Source organism: Hemitrygon akajei, chromosome 5 (assembly GCF_048418815.1).
Source record: "Hemitrygon akajei chromosome 5, sHemAka1.3, whole genome shotgun sequence".
NCBI classification, from domain to species: domain Eukaryota; kingdom Metazoa; phylum Chordata; class Chondrichthyes; order Myliobatiformes; family Dasyatidae; genus Hemitrygon; species Hemitrygon akajei.
Genome location: NC_133128.1, coordinates 98,377,116 through 98,398,508, shown reverse-complemented (window position 1 = coordinate 98,398,508; position 21,393 = coordinate 98,377,116). Strand labels below are relative to the sequence as shown.

The 21,393-nt window shown below is 46.2% G+C and overlaps 1 protein-coding gene across 1 annotated transcript in view; it reads right to left on the bottom strand.

Moving 5' to 3' along the window:
- Nucleotides 1–686: 686 nt before the first annotated feature.
- The window catches only part of adcy5 (adenylate cyclase 5), a 416,408-nt gene continuing 395,701 nt past the window's right edge, over nucleotides 687–21,393 (bottom strand). The window contains exon 22 of the mRNA XM_073046122.1: nucleotides 687–5,455. Coding sequence (XP_072902223.1) covers nucleotides 5,327–5,455 — 129 coding nt within the window. The 3' untranslated portion in view covers nucleotides 687–5,326. The remainder of the gene's footprint in view (nucleotides 5,456–21,393) is intronic.

Sequence of the window (21,393 nt, the reverse complement as noted above, 5' to 3'; positions counted from 1 at the left end):
CTTGTACACGCTGGAATTAAGGAGATTGAGAGGGGATCTGATTGAAACATATAAGATTATTAAGGGATTGGACAAGATAGAGGCAGGAAATATGTTCCAGATGTTGGGAGAGTCCAGTACCAGAGGGCATGGTTTGAGAATAAGGGGTAGGTCATTTAGGACAGAGTTAAGGAAAAACTTCTTCTCCCAGAGAGTTGTGGGGGTCTGGAATGCACTGCCTCGGAAGGTAGTGGAGGCCAATTCTCTGGATGCTTTCAAGAAGGAGCTAGATAGGTATCTTATGGATAGGGGAATCAAGGGATATGGGGACAAGGCAGGACCTGGGTATTGATAGTAGTTGATCAGCCATGATCTCAAAATGGCGGTGCAGGCTCGAAGGGTCGAATGGTCTACTTCTGCACCTATTGTCTATAATGCTATTACAGCACTAATGACTCAGATTCAGTTCTGCTGCTGTCTGTAAGGAGTTTATTTATTCTCCCTGTGACCCCATGGCTTTCCTCTGGGTGCTCCTTTGGAATGTTCCAAAGAGATTCGGGTTAGTAGGTTAATTGGTCACCTGGATGTAATTGGGCAGCACAGGCTCATGGGCTGGGAGGGCCTGTACTGTGCTGTCTCTAAAAGTAAAAATATAGTACTGGTCATTCATAAAAATCCCAACAAATGATACATAAGACACATTGCAGTGAAGCAATATTTTTGTTTAATACAGTTTATAATAAATTATTGAACACATTTCAATTTCCATGGGAAATTACCATAATGTCTGCAAGATGTGGATTAAAAAAGTGCATTTCCCTCTTTATAATTCACTGAAGTTTATCTTTCTGATTACATTCCAGCTGTCACAGACCCATAACTGACCCTCTCTGTTGGCCAAATGTAGCTGATCCCTGCTCGCAGACTGCTCATACAGTGCTCTTAATGCTGCAGTTCATCGGCCCATAGAACCAGATAATTGTTTCAAGAATGCAGGGAAGAATATGGGAGGAAGGGAGGGATTGTGCGAAGCCAGGGGTAGGGGACTTGGAGTGGTAATGCAGGTGGCACAGGAGAGGGTGGGGACCATCGTTGGATTCAGCATGCAACAAAGCCTTATTGCAAATCAAGATGAGTGCGTTGCTGGAAGAGACAGTGTATTACACAGAGAGGGTGCTGTAGTTGGTGCTTGTAATGGCATTAATACATCAGAATAATATACACTGGTGTACGCAGCACTCGCTGTTACCTTTACAAAATATAGAATTCTAATTCTCTGCTAAACTTGCAGTAATATTACAAATTTTCTAAAAAAAAGGTGGTAGATTTGAAAGTGTTTCATCCTCCCCCACTAACACTCCCTTGCCCACACCCATATCCTCATCTACTACAGAGGGATGGTTTCACTTTACATGGTTATCGACCCGATGGACAAAACAGTCTCCTTACCTCCAGAGTCTGGGCTACAGAGAGAGCAGCAATGGTTTGTCGAACAAATGCTGGCAAATGGACCAGCTTCACCTGCATTGGGTGAAAACTTGGCTTATTTTAACTGGGCAGATGTGTAGTAATGTCCCAGTGATATAGACTGGGCCATCTGAGAGTGGTGTGTACATGTGCATGGGTGTGTACATGGGGGTGTGTGTGAATTATGTCTGTATATCTGCATAAGTGCATGGATGTGTGTTTGTATGTATGTCTGTGTTTACGTACACGTATGCTTCTGTCCATCACAAACTAGTCTTTGGCCCAACTAACATCAATAACTGACTGACACTGCTGGACACCAAGGGTATGTATGGCACCAGCCAACATTTTGGCTGCAGGGCCCCAAAATTAGACACACCTCCAGCCAATCTGTTCCACCACAAACGTGTAATTTCACAAAGTGAAACCTTGTCCTGTAAGGCCAGTCTACATAAAAGCAGGACAAATACAACCTGGAAAATCCCTGTGCCATTAATTTACTTTCAGTCATTGGCAGGATGATACCGGGTATCATCCACAGACTATTAAGTAGTTACCAAAGACCTGCTCACCATTGCCCAGTTTGGGTTCCACCAGCTCCAAACTGGTGGTTTGGCTCCAAACCCCGTATCACTACTTTGGTCTGCACATGGACAAGAGGCAGCACATGAATGTGCAAGGCACCAAGGCACCCTGGTAAAACTAAAGTGAATGAGCGTGAAGCTGAGAACACTCCAGTGACTGGAGTCACACATCATGCAAAGGAAGATGATAGATCAAACATCCTAGCCCCAGGACCTGAGTGCAGCTGTTCCTTGGGGATATGCCTTGATCCAACCAACTTCATCAGATGCATCAGTGATGAAAAACAGGGATCTCTGATGATGTGCACTGCTATGGAACAGGTCAAATCTAAACGTACTGAGACCTGTTCAGGAACAGTCTGATACTTGGCAAATAACATTTGTACCAGGATTTCCATCTCCATCTAACCACTCCCCTTGACAGTTAATGGGATCATTATTAACCCCATCACTAACCTGGGGGATTACCACAGAACAAAGCTTAACTTGGACCAACCACGTAAATAACGACTGTCCAGAGGCTTAGTGAACAGAGGCAAAAGACTCACCTCCCGACACTCCAAAGCCCTTCCACCATCTACAAGGCACAAGTCAGGAGCGTGATGGAATATTTCCCCATTCACACAATTAGGTGCAAAGCCAACAGCACTTAAGAAGCACAATACCATCCAGTTCATAGTGGACCCTTTAATTGCCACCTAATCCACCATATATTTGCATTATGTACCATCAATAAAAGCACTAGTTACTTAGTTTACACCAATAGCACCTCCCAAAGCCCACAATCCCTACAATCAAATAGAACAAAGTGATTGAAACAGTAACCAACTACGTTCCCCCCCCCAACATTTTCATTATGTACCCTCTATAAAAGCTCTCAAGTTACTTGCTCAGGATATGCCAATAGCACTCCCAAAATCCAGAGTCCCTACAACCAAGGGGATTGAAACAGTAACCAGCTGTTCCCCCTCCATGTAGCAGTTCACCCTGAAGTTAAATAATATTTTAGCATCACTCGATCCAAATCCTGGAAATTTTGACAGCAGTAATGAGGGAGTCAGAGATGACGTTTCAAGAAGGCAGTCACTAGAGCGTAACAGTGGGGATAGGGCATTAACAACTAAAGAGGGCTATGCCAACGATGCCTAGCCTATGTCTTGTGAGGGAATCATCTGTATTCGTGTATATGCATCTGCATCTGTGTGTATAGGTGCTAGTCGATCTTTGTGTGGGTATAACTATTATATACATTCGTACAATCTGATGGAGCAAATTCAGTGGGTTAAGCAGCATCTGTGGAGGAAGAAATTATCGACATTTCAGTCAAAACCTGCATCAAGACTGAGAGCGGAGTGGGCCACAGCGTGTTGTAGATATTGATGTCAGTATTCTAATTAGTGTGATTTATGTAGTTTAAATATTGTATATAGGCCTTTGTTGTGATATTGTCATAAAGTCATAGAATGCTACAGAAACAGGCCTTCAGCCCATCTAGCTTGTGCTGGACTGTTATTCTGCCTAGTCTTATCAACCCACACCTGGACCGTAGCCTTCAGTACCCCAAACATCCATGTTCTTATCCAAACTTCTCTTAAATGTTGCAAACAAAAACATATCCACCACTTCCACTGGCAGCTCGCTCCACACTCACACCATTCTCTGAGTGAAGATGTTCTTCCTCAGCTTCCCCTTTAATATTTCACCTTTCATTGAAAAAACTTGTATGTAAATGACTCAGCAGAGAGATGAGACCAGTGGTACAGAGAGGGGGAGAGTTGAAACAAGAGCTTGAGATGTTTACACTAAGTACATTGTAGATGCTGTGGTCAAATCAACATGTACAAAAGCTGGATGAACTCAACTGGTCAGCCCGAAAAGTTAACTGCTCATTTCAATGGATGCTGTCCGACCTGCTGAGTTCATCCAGCTTTTGTATGTGTTGAGCTCGAGGTGTTTGGTGGACTGAAGAGGGGTGTAAATTGACAGGCAGATTGTGTCAGGTTAGGGGTGGGCTGGAGTTGGGAGAATGGCAGATGGAGGCAGATCAAGCAAGAAGGGGAGGGTGAAGTTTGAAGACAGCTGATGGAGAGAAATAAGCAGGAACACAAAGGGTTATCAGAGCATGGAACTGACTGTAAGGTAGGAGATAATGATCATCTTCCCTTCCTACTCTGTCCTGGTGCACTTTTGACCTGTAACATCAACAACTTTTTCTCCCAGCAGGTAGAGTTCGGTGGTGGGGGTGATATCATTAAAACCTAATGGATATTGAAAGTCCAGGATAGAATAGACGCAGAGAGGATTCATAGGAGGCACAGCCTTAGAATAAAGCAATGCCTCTTTTACACAGAGATGAGGAGGAATTTCTTCAGACGGTGGTGAATCTGTGCAATTCATTGTCAATGAGAGCTGTGGAGGTCAAGTAATTGGCTGTCTTTAAGGTAGAGATTGATAGGTTCCTGATTGGTAAGGGGGTTAAGGGTTACGGGGAGAAGATGTGAGAATGGGGTTGAGAAAAATAGCCACGATTGACTGAATGGTGGAGCTGACCCAATGTCCTAATTCTGCTCCTATGTCTTATGAGGTTAGTGGTCAGCACTGACCCAATGGGCTGAAGGGCCTGTTTCCTTACTGTTTCTCTTTAAGAATCTTCGTCTACCTTAGCGATGCCCTGATGCAAGCTTCAGACCCAAAACAGTGACAATTTCTCTCCCCCCACAGATGCTGCTCAGCTCACTGAGTTCCTCCAGCAGACTGTTTGTTGTTCCTGATTCCAGCATTAAGTATACAAATCTGTGTTGATGCCTCTGTGTGTGAGTGTAGATGTGTGGGCTTGTGTCTGTGAGTATGTGTTGTTCTTGCCATATTAAGTTACCAGAAGGCTTAGTATTCGGTGTACTTTCTCAGCTTATATGACAGAAGGAGGGGAGTCTTCTCCAATGGGAATCCACCCTACCCAGAGTGGTTATGGACCTGTTGCCTTCATCATATGGAATCAAGCAGGGTGGTGAAGATGATGACAGAGATCAGCAGTGAACTCACGATTTGAAACTCACGCTTGTGGGGCAGACTGGTCTCCACAAACCCTAGCTAATTTTGTGTATCTGTGTTGGTTGGGTGAGGGTGAGGGATGTATTTGAGAAGTGCTCCACCTGGTGTCCTGTCGGGGTTGATAACATCGCTCAGCTGTTGTTTTAAAGCTGCAGGCCCTCAGTCCATCCCTCCTTATCACAAAAATGGCAACGGCTTTCTGAGCATCTGATGACCAGAGTTCTTTATGGCCGTGCTTGTTGTCGCTAACTGCTGTCCGGACCCTCGTTCAGGAAATACGTGGACATCTCACCCTTGCCTTTGACCTTAACCAGGCCCCGGTACTCCAAGCGATAGCTTTCAGCTGACAGGACTTGGTACATATCTGTAGTCACCTAGAAAAAGCAACAAACCATATACAAGAAGTTATAGGAGGGGTGCACACAGTTCAAAGTAACTTTATGTTCAAAAGGGAATTGAATTTACAGGGGTCTAGGGAAAGGCAGGGGAATGAAGTTTACATTGTTCAAATTCAAGTTCAAGTTTATTGTCATTTCAACCCTACTCATGTATTTCGCTAAACAAAACAATGTTCCTCTGAACCAAGGTGCACAACACAATATATATTAACTCACACACAACACATAAAGTATTATTACCACAAATATATTAACAAATAATAAGATGCATTTATGACACACGTTAAATGTAAACACTATAACTCTACTGGCTTCCTTGTGTGCTGGCAGGATGTTTAGTTGTCTCACAGCCTGGGGGAAGAATCAGCTTCCCATCTTAACAGCTCTTTGTTCAAAATTGTTCAGAATGTTCAAAGTTCAAATTAAGTCTATTATCAAATTATATATATACTGTAGGTTTCCAAATGCTACCTTGAGATGCATTTTCTTGTAAGCATTTACAGGGAAAAAGAAATAGAATAGAATTTTACAAAAATCTATACACAAAGACTGACAAACAACCAATTTGCAAAAGTAGGGAAACTGCAAATAAAAATAACACTTAACTGTAAAGAGATCTTGAAAGCAAGTCTGTAGGTTGTAGAATCAGTTCAAATTAGGGGTGAATGGAGGTGTTCACATTGGTTCAGGAGCCGAAAGTTGTAGTGTAATAATTGTTCCTGAAGCCCTAAGGCTTCTATACCTCTTGCCCAATGGTAGTAGTGAGAAAGTGGGCATGGCTTAAATGGTGGGCTATGACAGGCTGCTGTTTGATTACAGCTCGCTGTTCAACACAGTCATACTGTTAGTTCTAATCAACAAGCTCCAAAACCTGTACCTGGACCTCTGTACCTTTCTCTGCAACTGGATCCTTGACTTCCTCACTGGGAGTTCACAGTCTGTGCGGATGGGAAATAGCATCTCCTCTTCACTGACAGCCAACACTGGCATACCTCAAGGATGTATACTTAGCCCACAGCCCAGCTCGCTCTACATCCATAACCATGTGGCTAGGAACCACTGAAACACCATCTATAAATTTGCCTATTGTAGCGGTGTGCTACACGCAGTGCTGAAATAACGACATGTAGTCGGTGAGCTGCAGTTGCAAAAGAGGTTTATTCAATCTTCGCGGCCTTGCTTTAAAGCCTTCCTGATCCCGCCCTCCCCGGGTGGGAATTCTGTCGGGGGCGCGTATTCACAGTCCCGTCCCGTGCGTGGGCTTTTCCCCTTGCTGATGAAGCAGGCTTGGTGCCCTCTTTGGGACCGGCCTCAATGCCGATGCGCGCCACTTTGTGAGCCAGTTCGAGTGCACAGGGAAGTGGGTCACCACATAACCCCCCCCAGAACCGGTGATACACCCCCCAATGTCCTCAGTCTGGGTCGGACTCTGTTTGGGAGGTCTGCCTCTGCGCCGCGGTGCCTGAATCTCAACCGGCTGCACCAAGTCCACATGGGCCGGTTTGAGTCGGTCCACTGTGAAAACCTCTTCTTTCCTCCCAATGTCCAGCACAAATGTGGACCCGTTGTTTCTGATCACTGTAAACGGCCCCTCGTAGGGCCGCTGTAGCGGTGCCCGATGTCCGCCCCGTCGTACAAAAACGAACTTACAGTTTTGCAGGTCTTTGGGTACGCAGATCGTGTTCTGCCCATGTGGTGAAGTGGGTATGGGGGCCAGGTTACCGAGCCTCTCACGTAGTCTGCCCAGGACTGCTGCGGTTTCTTCCTCTTGCCCCCTTGGGGCTGGTATGAACTCTCTGGGAACGACCAGGGGTGCGCCGTACACCAACTCGGCCGACGAGGTGTGCAGATCCTCTTTGGGCGCCGTGCGGATTCCGAGCAGGACCCAGGGAAGCTCGTCCACCCAGTTAGGCCCTTTGAGGCGGGCCATGAGAGCCGACTTCAGGTGACGGTGGAAAGGCTCCACTAGTCCGTTCGACTGTGGGTGGTAGGCAGTTGTGTGGTGCAGCTGCGTTCCCAACAGGCTGGAGGTGAACTGGGCGCCTCTGTCGGAGGTAACGTAGGCTGGTACACCAAAGTGAAATACCCAGGTTACAATCAGTGCTCAGGCACAGGATTCGGAGGTGGTGTCGGTGAGCGGGACCGCCTCTGGCCATCTTGTGAACCGGTCCACGATAGTCAGGAGGTGCCGCACTCCTCGTGACACTGGCAGGGGGCCCACGATATCCACATGAATGTGGTCGAAACGCCGGCAGGTGGGGTGGAACTGCTGCGGCAGGGCTTTGGTGTGGAGCTGCACCTTGGCTGTTTGGCAGTGTGTGCACGTTTTGGCCTGCTTGCGGATTCCGTGCCAAACGAACCTGTTGGCTACCATCCGGACGGTTGTCCTGATGGAGGGGTGCGCTAAGTTGTGAATGGAGTTGAAAACGTGCCGCCGCCAGGCTGCCGGGATGACGGGGCGGGGTTGGCCGGTGGTGATGTCACAGAGTAGGGTCCTCTCACCTGGGCCTACGGGGAGGTCCTGGAGCTGCAAACCGGAGACTGCAGTCCTGTAATTAGGGATCTCCTCGTCTGCCTGCTGCGCCTCTGCCAGTGCTTCATAGTCTACCCCCGGGACAGGGCTTGGATGTTAGGGCGAGAGAGAGCGTCCGCCACGACATTGTCCTTTCCCGAGACATGCCGGACATCCGTCATGTATTCGGAGATGTAGGACAGATGTCGCTGCTGGCGGGACGACCAGGGGTCGGATGCTTTCGTGAACGCAAAGGTAAGAGGTTTGTGGTCCGTGAACACGGTGAAGGCCCTACCTTCTAAGAAGTACCTGAAATGCCGGATTGCCAGGTATAGCGCCAACAGTTCCTGGTTGAAAGCACTGTATTTGAGCTCAGGTGGTCATAGGTGTTTGCTGAAAAACGCCAGGGGTTGCCAGCAACCCTTGATGAGTTGTTCCAGCACTCCACCGATTGCCGTGTTGGATGCATCCACTGTGAGGGCGGTAGGGACGTCTGTTCTGGGGCGTACTAGCATCGCGGTGTTTGCCAAGGCTTCTTTGGTTTTAATGAAAGCGGCGGCGGACTCCTCATCCCAGGTAATGTACTTGCCCTTACCCGACATCAGGGCGCATGATTCGGGCAGCTGAAGGGAGGAAGCGGTGGTAGAAATTCACCATACCCACGAATTCCTGAAGGCCTTTGATTGTGTTGGGTTGGGGGAAATAGCAGACCGTGTCTACCTTGGCGGGCAGAGGGGTTGCCCCGTCTTTAGTAATCCTGTGGCCCAGGAAGTCGATGGTGTCGAGCCCGAACTGGCATTTGGCCGGGTTGTCAGGCCGTATTCACTCAGTCGGGCGTAGAGTTGACGGAGGTGGGACAGATGCTCCTGGCTATGAGGATGTCATCCAAATAGATGAAAGTGAAGTCCAGGTCACGTCCCACCGCGTCCATTAACCGCTGAAATGTCTGTGCGGCATTCTTTAGGCCAAACGGCATGCGGAGGAACTCGAAAAGGCTGAACGGGGTGATGAGTGCCGTTTTGAGGATGTTGTCCGGATGCATCGGGATTTGATGGTATCCCCGGACGAGGTCTACCTTGGAGAAGATCTGTGCACCGTGCAGGTTTGTTGCAAAGTCCTGAATATGCGGCACAGGGTAGCGGTCCGGTGTTGTAGCCTCGTTCAGCCTGCGGTAGTCGCCGCATGGTCTCCAGCCCCCTGTTGCTTTGGGCACCATGTGTAGGGGGGAGGCCCATGGGCTGTTGGACTGCCGGATGATCCCCAATTCCTCCATCCTCTTGAACTCCTCCTTCACCAGCCGGAGCTTGTCCGGGGAAAGCCTTCGAGCACGGGCGTGGAGGGGTGGTCCTTGTGTCGGGATGTGGTGCCATACACCGTGTCTGGGCATGGCTGCCGTGAACTGCAGTGCCAGAATCGATGGGAAATCCGCCAGGACTCTGGTGAAGTCGTTGTCGGACAGCGTGATGGAGTCTAGGTGTGGGCCGGCAACTGGGCTTCACCCAGGGAGAACGTTTGAAAGGTCTCGGCGTGGACCAGTCTCTTCCTTGGCAGGTCGACCAGTAGGCTGTGAGCCCGCAAAAAATCCGCTCCCAGGAGCGGTTGGGCTACGGCGGCCAGTGTGAAGTCCCACGTGAACCGACTGGAGCCGAACTGTAGCCGCACCATACGGGTGCCGTAGGTCCTTACTGTGCTGCCGTTTGCGGCCCTCAGGATGGGACCCGGTTCTCTGTTGCGGGTGTCGTAACTCGTCGGAGGTAAGATGCTCATCTCGGCTACGGTGTCGACCAAAAAGCGGCGTCCCGACTGCTTGTCCCAGACATACAGGAGGCTATCCCGATGGCCAGCCGCTGTAGCCATCAGCGGCGGCTGGCCCTGGCGTTTCCCGGGAACTTGCAGGGCGGGCTACAGTGGCGGGCTTCTGCGCCCCACTGCTGGTGGTAGAAGCACCATTGTTCGTTGGTCTCCTCACCCCTGCCTCTGGGGTTAGTGGGCTCTGCGGCCGGGCCAGGTCTGGTTTGCTGCTGGGAGCGTGGCCTGGTGATCTGTGCGACTGACGCCCCACTCTCCTTCTTGGCTTTACACAGCACGTCTGCCCGGGCCGCCACCTTCCGGGGGATCGCTGAAATCCGCGTCGGACAGCAGCAGGCGTATGTCCTCGGGCAGCTGCTCCAGGAACGCCTGCTCAAACATGAGGCAGGGCTTGTGCCCTCCGGCCAGGGACAGCATCTCGTTCATCAAAGCCGACGGTGGCCTGTCTCCCAAACCATCCAGGTGCAGTAAGCGGGCAGCTCGCTCGCACAGCGAGAGTCTGAAAGTCCTTATGAGCAAGGCTTTGAATTCTGTGTATTTGCCGTCCTCCGGGGGCGACTGTATGAACTCCTCAACCTGGGCGGCTGTGTCCTGGTCGAGGGAGCTCACCATGCAGTAGTAACATGTGGCATCCGAGATTATCTGCCAAATGTGGAATTGGGCTTCTGCTTGCTGGAACCATAGGTGAGGTCGCAGCGTCCAGAAGCTTGGCAGTTTTAACGAAACTGCATGAACAGATGCGGCGTCGTTCATTTCCGGTCCAAATATCGTTTGGGCCATCGGAGTCACCAATTGTAGCAGTGTACTACACGCAGCGCTGAAATAACGACACGTAGTTGGTGAGCCGCAGTTGCAAAAGAGGTTTATTCAAACTTCGCGGCCTCGCTTTAAAGTCTTCCTGATCCCACCCTCCCCGGGCGGGAATGCTGTAGCGTATTCACAGTCCCATCCTGCGCGCGGGCTTTTCCCCTTGCTGGTGAAGCAGGCTTGGCGCCCTCTTTGGGATCTGCCTCAATGCTGGCGTGCGCCACTTTGTGAGCCGGTTCGAGTGCGCTGGGAAGTGGGTCACCACACTATGACATAACTATTATTGGCTGAATTTCCGATAGTGATGAGGAAGCATACAGAATGAAGAGAGTTTGAGTGGTGTTGCAGCAATAGCATTGCACTCAACGTCAGACCATATAACCATATAAAAATTACAGCACAGAAACATGCCATCTCAGCCCTTCTAGTCCATGCCAAACGCTTACTCTCACCTAGTCCCACTGACCTGCACTCAGCCCATAACCCTCCATTCCTTTCCTGTCCATATACCTATCCAATTTTACTTTAAATGACAATACCGTACCTGCCTCTACCACTTCTGCTGGAAGCTTGTTCCACACAGCTACCACTCTGAGTAAAGAAATTCCCCCTCATGTTACCCTTAAACTTTTGCTCCCTAACTCTCAACTCACGTCCTCTTGTTTGAATCTCCCCTACTCTCAATGGAAAAAGCCTATCCACGTCAACTCTATATATCCCCCTCATAATTTTAAATACCTCTATCGAGTCTCCCCTCAATCTCCTACGCTCCAAAGAATAAAGACATAACTTGTTCAATCTTTCCCTCTAACTTAGGTGCTGAAACCTAGGTAACATTCTAGTAAATCTTCTCTGTACTCTCTCTATTTTGTTGACATCTTTCCTATAATTTGGTGACCAGAAGTGTACACAATACTCCAAATTCGGCCTTAACAATGCCTTGTACAATTTTAACATTACATCCCAACTCCTGTACTCAATGCTCTAATTTATAAAGGCCAACATACCAAAAGCTTTCTTCACCACCCTATCCACATGAGATTCCACCTTCAGGGAACTATGCACCATTATTCCTAGATCACTCTGTTCTACTGCATTCTTCAATGCCCTACCATTTACCATGTATGTCCTATTTGGATTATTCCTACCAAAATGTAGCACCTCACATTTATCAGCATTAAACTCCATCTGCCATCGTTCAGCCCACTCTTCTAATTAGCCTAAATCTCTCTGCAAACTTTGAAAAACTACTTCATTATCCACAACGCCACCTACCTTAGTATCATCTGCATACTTACTAATCCAATTTACCACCCCATCATCCAGATCATTAATGTATATGACAAACAACATTGGACCCAGTACAGATCTCTGAGGCACACCACTAATCACAGGCCTACAACCTGACAAACAGTTATCCACCACTACTCTCTGATCTCCCATCCAGCCACTGTTGAATCCATTTTACTACTTCAATATTAATACCTAACGATTGAACCTTTCTAACTAACCTTCTGTGCAGAACCTTGTCAAAGGCCTTACTGAAGTCCATATAGACAACATCCACTGCTTTACCCTCGTCAACTTTCCTCGTAACCTCTTCCAAAAATTCAGTAAGATTTGTCAAACATGACCTTCCTCACACAAATCCATGTTGACTGTTCCTAATCAGACCCTGTCTATCCAGATAATTATATATACCATCTCTAAGAATACTTTCCATTAATTTACCCACCACTGACATCAAACTGACAGGCCTATAATTGTTAGGTTTACTCTTAGAACCCTTTTTAAACAATGGAACCACATGAGCAATACGCCAATCCTCTGGCACCATCCCCATTTCTAATGACATTTGAAATATTTCTGTCAGAGCCCCTGCTATTTCTACACTAACTTCCCTCAAGGTCCTAGGGAATATCCTGTTAGGACCCAGAGATTTATCCACTTTTACATTCTTTAAAAGCGCCAGTACTTCCTCCTCTTTAATCGTCATAGTTTCCATAACTTCCCTACTTGTTTCCCTTACCTTACACAATTCAATATCCTTCTCCTTAGTGAATACCGAAGAAAAGAAATTGTTCAAAATCTCCCCCATCTCTTTCGGCTCCACACATAGCTATCCACTCTGATTCTCTAAGGGACCAATTTTATCCCTCACTATCCTTTTGCTATTAATATAACTGTAGAAACCCTTTGGATTTATTTTCACCTTACTTGCCAAAGCAACCTCGTATCTTCTTTTAGCTTTTCTAATTTCTTCTTACATTCTTTATATTCCTCAAGCACCTCATTTACTCCATGCTGCCTATATTTATTGTAGATATCTCTCTTTTTCCAATCAAGATTCCAATATCCCTTGAAAACCATAGTTCTCTCAAACTTTTAACCTTTTCTTTCAACCTAACAGGAACATAAAAATTTTGTACACTCAAAATTTCAACTTTAAATGACCGCCATTTCTCTATTACATCCTTCCCATAAAACAAATTGTCCCAGTCCACTCCTTCTAAATCCTTTTGCATCTCCTCAAAGTTAGCCTTTCTCCAATCAAATATCTCAACCCTGGGTCCAGTCCTATCCTTCTCCATAATTATATTGAAACTAATGGCATTGTGATCACTGGACCCGAAGTGCTCCCCAACACATACCTCCATCACATGACCTATTTCATTCCCTAACAGAAGATCCAACACTGCCCCTTCTCTAGTTGGTACCTCTATGCATTGCTGCAAAAAACTATCCTGCACACATTTTACAAACTCCAAACCATCCATCCCTTTTACAGTATGGGCTTCCCAGTCTATCATTCAGCCCACTCTTCTAACTGGCCTAAATCTCTCTGCAAATTTTGAAAACCTACTTCATTATCCACAACGCCACCTACCTTAGTATCATATAACCATATAACCATATAACAATCACAGCACGGAAACAGGCCATTCCGGCCCTCCTAGTCCGTGCCGAACTCTTAATCTCACCTAGTCCCACCTACCCGCACTCAGCCCATAACCCTCCACTCCTTTCCTATCCATATACCTATCCAATTTTACCTTAAATGACACAACTGAACTGGCCTCTACTACTTCTACAGGAAGCTCATTCCACACAGCTATCACTCTCTGAGTAAAGAAATACCCCCTCGTGTTTCCCTTAAACTTTTGCCCCCTAACTCTCAAATCATGTCCTCTCGTTTGAATCTCCCCTACTCTCAATGGAAACAGCCTATTCACGTCAACTCTATCTATCCCTCTCAACATTTTAAATACCTCGATCAAATCCCCCCTCAACCTTCTACGCTCCAATGAATAGAGACCTAACTTGTTCAACCTTTCTCTGTAACTTAAGTGCTGAAACCCAGGTAACATCCTAGTAAATCGTCTCTGCACTCTCTCTAATTTATTGATATCTTTCCTATAATTCGGTGACCAGAACTGTACACAATATTCCAAATTTGGCCTTACCAATGCCTTGTACAATTTTAACATTACATCCCAACTTCTGTACTCAATGCTCTGATTTATAAAGGCCAGCGTTCCAAAAGCCTTCTTCACCACCCTATCTACATGAGACTCCACCTTCAGGGAACTATGCACTGTTATTCCTAGATCTCTCTGTTCCACTGCATTCCTCAATGCCCTACCATTTACCCTGTATGTTCTATTTGGATTATTCCTGCCAAAATGTAGAACCTCACACTTCTCAGCATTAAACTCCATCTGCCAACGTTCAGCCCATTCTTCTAACCGGCATAAATCTCCCTGCAAGCTTTGAAAACCCACCTCATTATCCACAACACCTCCTACCTTAGTATCATCAGCATACTTACTAATCCAATTTACCACCCCATCATCCAGATCATTTATGTATATTACAAACAACATTGGGCCCAAAACAGATCCCTGAGGCACCCCGCTAGTCACCGGCCTCCATCCCGATAAACAATTATCCACCACTACTCTCTGGCATCTCCCATCTAGCCACTGTTGAATCCATTTTATTACTCCAGCATTAATACCTAACGACTGAACCTTCTTAACTAACCTTCCATGTGGAACTTTGTCAAAGGCCTTGCTGAAGTCCATATAGACTACATCCACTGCCTTACCCTCGTCAACATTCCTCGTAACTACTTCAAAAAATTCAATAAGGTTTGTCAAACATGACCTTCCACGCACAAATCCATGCTGGCTACTCCTAATCAGATCCTGTCTATCCAGATAATTATAAATACTATCTCTAAGAATACTTTCCATTAATTTACCCACCACTGATGTCAAACTGACAGGTCTATAATTGCCAGGCTTACTTCTAGAACCCTTTTTAAACAATGGAACCACATGAGCAATACGCCAATCCTCCGGCACAATCCCTGTTTCTAATGACATCTGAAAGATCTCCGTCAGAGCTCCTGCTATCTCTACACAAACTTCCCTCAAGGTCCTGGGGAATATCCGGTCAGGACCCGGAGATTTATCCACTTTTAAATTTCTTAAAAGCGCCAGTACTTCCACCTCTTTAATTGTCATAGGTTCCATAACTTCCTTACTTGTTTCCCACACCTTACACCATTCAATATCCTTCTCCTTAGTGAATACCGAAGAGAAGAAATCGTTCAAAATCTCTCCCATCTCCCTCGGCTCCACACATAGCTGACCACCCTGATTCTCTAAGGGACCAATTTTATCCCTCACTATCCTCTTGCTTTTAATATAACTGTAGAAGCCTTTCGGATTTACTTCCACCTTATTTGCCAAACCAAACTCGTAACTTCTTTTAGCTTTTCTAATCTCTTTCTTAAGTTTCCTTTTACATTCTTTATATTCCTCGAGCAATTCCTTTACTCCATGCTGCCTATATCTATTGTAGACATCCCTCTTTTTTCGAACCAAGTTTCTAATATCCCTTGAAAACCATGGCGCTTTCAAACCTTTAACCTTTCCTTTCAACCGAACAGGAACATAAAGATTCTGTACCCTCAAAATTTCACCCTTAAATGACCTCCATTTCTCTATTACATCCTTCCCATAAAACAACTTGACCCATTCCACTCTCTCTAAATCCCTGCGCATCTCCTCAAAGTTAGCCTTTCTCCAATCAAAAATCTCAACTCTAGGTCCAGTCCTGTCCTTCTCCATAATTATATTGAAGCTAATGCTATTGTGATCACTGGACCCGAAGTGCTCCCCAACACATACATCTGTCAGCTGACCTATCGCATTCCCTAACAGGAGATCCAACACTGCCCCATCTCTAGTTGGTACTTCTATGTATTGTTGCAAAAAGCTATCCTGCACACATTTCACAAACTCTAAACCATCCAGCCCTTTTACAGAATGAGCTTCCCAATCTATGTGTGGAAAATTAAAATCTCCCACAATCACCACCTTGTGTTTACTACAAATATCTGCTATCTCCTTACACATTTGCTCTTCCAACTCACGCTCCCCATTAGGTGGCCTATAATACACTCCTATCAGTGTTACTACACCTTTCCCATTCCTCAATTCCACCCAAATAGCCTCCCTAGAGGAGCTCTGTAATCTATCCTTCCAAAGCACCGCCATAAGATTTTCTCGGACAAGCAATGCAACACCTCCTCCTCTGGCCCCTCCTACTCTATCACACCTGAAGCAACTAAATCCAGGAATATTTAGTTGCCAATCACACCCTTCCTGCAACCATGTTTCACTAATAGCTACAACATCATAATTCCAGGTATCAATCCACACTTTAAGCTCATCCACCTTTCTTACAATGCTCCTAGCATTAAATTTTCTATGTGTGGAAAATTAAAATCTCCCACAATCACAACCCTGTGCTTACTACAAATATTTGCTATCTCCTTGCAAATTTGCTCCTCCAATTCTCGCTCCCCATTAGGTGGTCTGTATTACACCCCTATAAGTGTTACTACACCTTTCCCATTCCTCAATTCCACCCAAATAGTCTCCCTAGACAAGCCCTCTAATCTATCCTGCCAGAGCACCGCTGTAATATTTTCTCTGACAAGCAACACAACACCTCCCCCTCTTGTCCCTCCGATTCTATCACACCTGAAGCAACGAAATCCAGGAATAATTAGTTGCCAATCACACCCCTCCTGCAACCATGTTTCACTAATAGCTACAACAGCATATTTCCAGGTATGAATCCATGCTCTAAGCTCATCCACCTTTCTTACAATGCTCCTAGAATTAAAATAAATGCATTTAAGAAATTCTCCACCTCTTCCTCTCTGTTTATCTCTAACAGTACAAAGAACTTTACTGTCTTCTTTTTCTTCCTTCTCCCATACATCTGTTCCTACACTCTGGTTCCCCTCTCCCTTCATATCTAGTTTAAATCCACTGGAGCCTCTCTAGCAAACCTACCTGCAAAAGTACTTATCCCCCTCCAGTTCAGATGTAAACCATCCTGCTGGAACAGGTCCCACCTTCCCTGGAAAACTGCCCAATTATCTACAAATCTGAAGCCCTCCCTCCTGCACCATATCTTCAGCCACGTGTTGATCTGTATTATCTTACTATTTCTAAACCCACCTGCACGTGGCACTGGTAGCAATCCTGAGATTGCTATCCTGGAAGTCCTGTCCTTTAACTTGGCACCTAGCTCCCTAAACTCACCTTTCAGGACCTCCTCACTCTTCCTACCCACGTCATTGGTCCCTACATGGACCACGACATCCGGCTGCTCACCCTCCCTCTTGAGAATACTGAGAACTCAATCCGAGATATCGCGGACCCTGCACCAGGGAGGCAACTGACCATCTGGGATTCTCGATCTCTTCCACAGAACCTCCTCTCTGTCCCCCTAACTATCGAATCCCCTATCACTACTGCTCTCCTCTTTTCCCTCTTTCCCTTCTGAGCTGAGGGTCCAGTCTCGGTGCCAGAGACACAACCACTGCAACTTGTCCCTGGTAGGTCATCCTCACCAACAGTATCCAAAACGGTATACTTATTGTCGATGGGAACGGCCACGGGGTGCTCTGCTCTTCCTGTCTATTCCCCTTCCCTCTCCTAACAATCATCTAACTACCTGTCTCCTGACTCCTAGGGGTGACTATCTCCCTGAAACTCCCGTCTATTTCTGCCTCTGCCTCCCGAATGATCCGAAGTTCATCCAGCTCCAGCTCCAGTTCCCTAACACGGTTTGTCAGGAGCTGCAGCTGGATGCACCTTTTGCAGGTGTAGTCATCAGGGACAACAGTGTTCACCCTGACTTCCCACATACTGCAAACGGAGCACTCAACTGCCCTAACTGCTGCCTCCATTACCTACTCCTAAGCTAATTAGACTAATAAAAGGAGCTTACCCGGCTTTACCTCACCTGGAGTGAAGCTCGTACTCAGCCTCTGCTTGCTATTTAAATTCTCCTGCTGCCTCATGGGCCGACTTTCACACGCTTGCGCAGTTGTGCCCCGTTCAAACCTCGCCTCTGCCTGTTCTCCCCGAAGCCGACCCACTCTGCCTCAGTCCACTACGACGATGGCCGCTGTATATGGCGGTCTTCCTTTTTAAAACTTTGGCGCACTACGTCACGCGCCTGTGCAGTCTAGCCTCTTTGCTGCAATCAGTTAAAAAAAACAGCTTCTCTCCGAGCTTCTTTTACCTCTTCCTCTCCGCCTCTTGCTGAGATTTAAATGTGATTTAAGACCTAGGAATTCATTGGAGAGTATGGAAGGGGAAGTTTAGAGAAGACAAACCAGTATCATCAAGGGATCAGCAGTGGAAAGGGTGAGCAGTTTCAAGTTCCTGGGTGTCAACATCGCTAAAGATCTATCCTGGGCCCAACACACTGATACAATTACGAAGGCATGACAGTGGCTACATTTCATTAGGAGTTTGAGGAGAATTAGTATGTTACCTCATGACACTCACAAATTTCCACACATGTACCGTGGAGAGCATTAAAACTGGTCGTATTACTGTCTGGTACGGAGGGACCACTGCACACAATCGGAAGAAGCTACAGAAAATTGTAAAAGCTCCATCATAGGCACTAGCCTCCTTCAAAAGGCGATGCCTCAGCAAGGCGGCATCCATCATTATGGACACCTATCACTCAAGACCTGCACTCTTCTCATTGCTAACATTAAGGAGGTGGTACAGGAGCCTGAAGAAACACACTCAACATTTTAAGAACAGCTTCTTCCCTTCTGTCATCAGATTTCTGAAAGGACAGTGAACCCATGAACACTACCTCAGTTTTCTCCCCTTCTCTTTTTGCACTACCCATATTCAATTTAATTTTGTATATATGTGTGTGTGTGAGAGAAAGAAGAGAATATACACACATACACATATATCTATGTCTAATTGTATTATATAGGTTTATTATTATGTATTTCAATGTACTGCAATGTTCTACAACATATGCCACTAATATTAAGCCTGATTCTGATTCTGATGATGGATTCTGCTTTCCTGTGACAGTGCTCCATGTAAATGTGCTCATTGGTGGTGAGGGATATGTCTGTGATTGACTGGGCTGTATCCACCATTTTCTATAGACATTTCTGTTCCTGGCACAGCCTAGTAGTGCTATAGAATTATAGAAAAGCACAGCCACAGAAATAAAACCAAATTCATATTAATTCACCGTATTAATCTTATTTTTGCAACGTACTAGGCTGCTGCTGCAAACAGTTCATTTTCGTGGCATGAGTATGTATGATAATAACCTTGGACTGGAATCTATTGATCCATGACAACCATGAGGCCTGTCTACACTACATGATATAACATATAACTTTCCATATAACAATTACAGCACAGAAACAGGTCATCTCGGCCCTTCTAGTCCGTGCCCAACACTTACTCTCACCTAGTCCCACCTACCTGCACTCAGCCCATAACCCCCCATTCCTTTCCTGTCCATATACCTATCCAATTTTTTTTAAAATGACAAAATCTACCACTTCTACTGGAAGCTCGTTCCACACAGCTACCACTCTCTGAGTAAAGAAGTTCCCCGTCATGTTGGTCCTACACTCCTCTCTGTCTTTCCTATCAAAACCAAACAGCTTTCAAATACTAACTGTATTTTCCTCTACTCTCCTCTGGCAGTTCATCTCAGATATTCACTAACCTCTGCGAGAAACTTACCCCTCAGGTTTCCTTTAGATTTCTCCTTGTACCCTCTAGTTCTGAGCTCCCCTGCCCTGGGAAAAAGATTTTATCTATCCTGTCTATGCTCTGCATAATTTTATGAACATCTATAAGCTTCCCCTCAGCCTCCTACTTCCAGTGAGAATAAACCAAGTCCAATCTCTCCTCATTGGTAAAGTGCTGTGTTCGAGGCAAAGTGCTGGTGACTATTTTAGAAACATAGAAAACTTACAGGACAATACAGGCCTTTCGACCCACAAAGCTGTGCCGAACATGTCCTTAGCTTAGAAATTACCTAGGGTTACCCATAGCCCTCTATTTTTCTAAGCTCCTTGTACCTATTGAGGAGCCTCTTAAAAGACCCTATAATATCTGCCTCTACCACCGTTGCCAGCAGCCCATTCCACGCACTCACCACTCTGCGTAAAACCCTTGCCCCTGACATCTCCTCTGTACCTACTTCCAAGCACCTTAAAACTGTGTCCTCTCATGCTAGCCATTTCAGCCTTAGGAAAAAGCCTCTGACTATCCACATGATCAATGTCTCTCATCATCTGGTACACCTCTATCAGGTCACCTCTCATCCTCCATCACTCCAAGGAGAAAAGACTGAGTTCACTCTATCTATTCTCATAAGGCATGCTCCCCAATCCAGGCAACATCCTTGTAAATCTCTGCACCCTTTCTATGGTTTCCACATCCTTCCTGTAGTGAGGCAACCAGAACTGAGCACAGTACTCCAAGTGGGGTCTGACCAGGGTCCTATATAGCTGCAACATTACCTCTCAGCTCTTAAACTCAATCCCATGATTGATGAAGGCCAATGTACCGTATGCCTTCTTAACCACAGAGTCAACTTGCGCAGTAGTGGACTTGGACCCCAAGATCCCTCTAATCCTCCACACTGCCAAGAGTCTTAATATTAATACTATATTCTGCCATCATATTTGACCTACCAAAATGAACCACCTCACAGTTATCTGGGTTGAACTCCATCTGCCACTTCTCAGCCCAGGTTTGCATCCTATCGATGTCCTGCTGTAACCTCTGACAGCCCTCCACACTATCCACAACACCCCCAACCTTTGTGTCATCAGCAGATTTACTAACCCATCCCCCCACTTCCTCATCCAGGTCATTTATAAAAATCATGAAGAGTAGGGGGTCTTAGAACAGATCTCTGAGGTACACCACTAGTCACTGACCTCCATGCAGAATATGACCTTTCTACAACCACCCTTTGCCTTCTGTGGGCAAGCCAGTTCTGGATCCACAAAGCAATGTCCCTTTGGATCCCATGCCTCCTTACTTTTTCAATAAGCCTTGCATGGGGTATCTTGTCAAATGCCTTGCTGAAATCCATATACAGTACATCTACTACTCCACCTTCATCAATGTGCTTAGTCACATCCTCAAAAAATTCAATCAGGCTCGAAAGGCACGACCAGCATATGACAAAGCCATGCTGACTATTCATAATCATATTATGCCTCTCCAAATGTTCATAAATCCTGCCTCTCAGTATCTTCTCCATCAACTTACCAACCACTGAAGTAAGACTCACTGGTCTATAATTTCCTGGACTATCTCTACTCACGTTCTTGAATGAGGGAACAACATTCGCAACCCTCCGATCCTCCAGAATCTCTCCCATCCCTATTGATGATGCAATG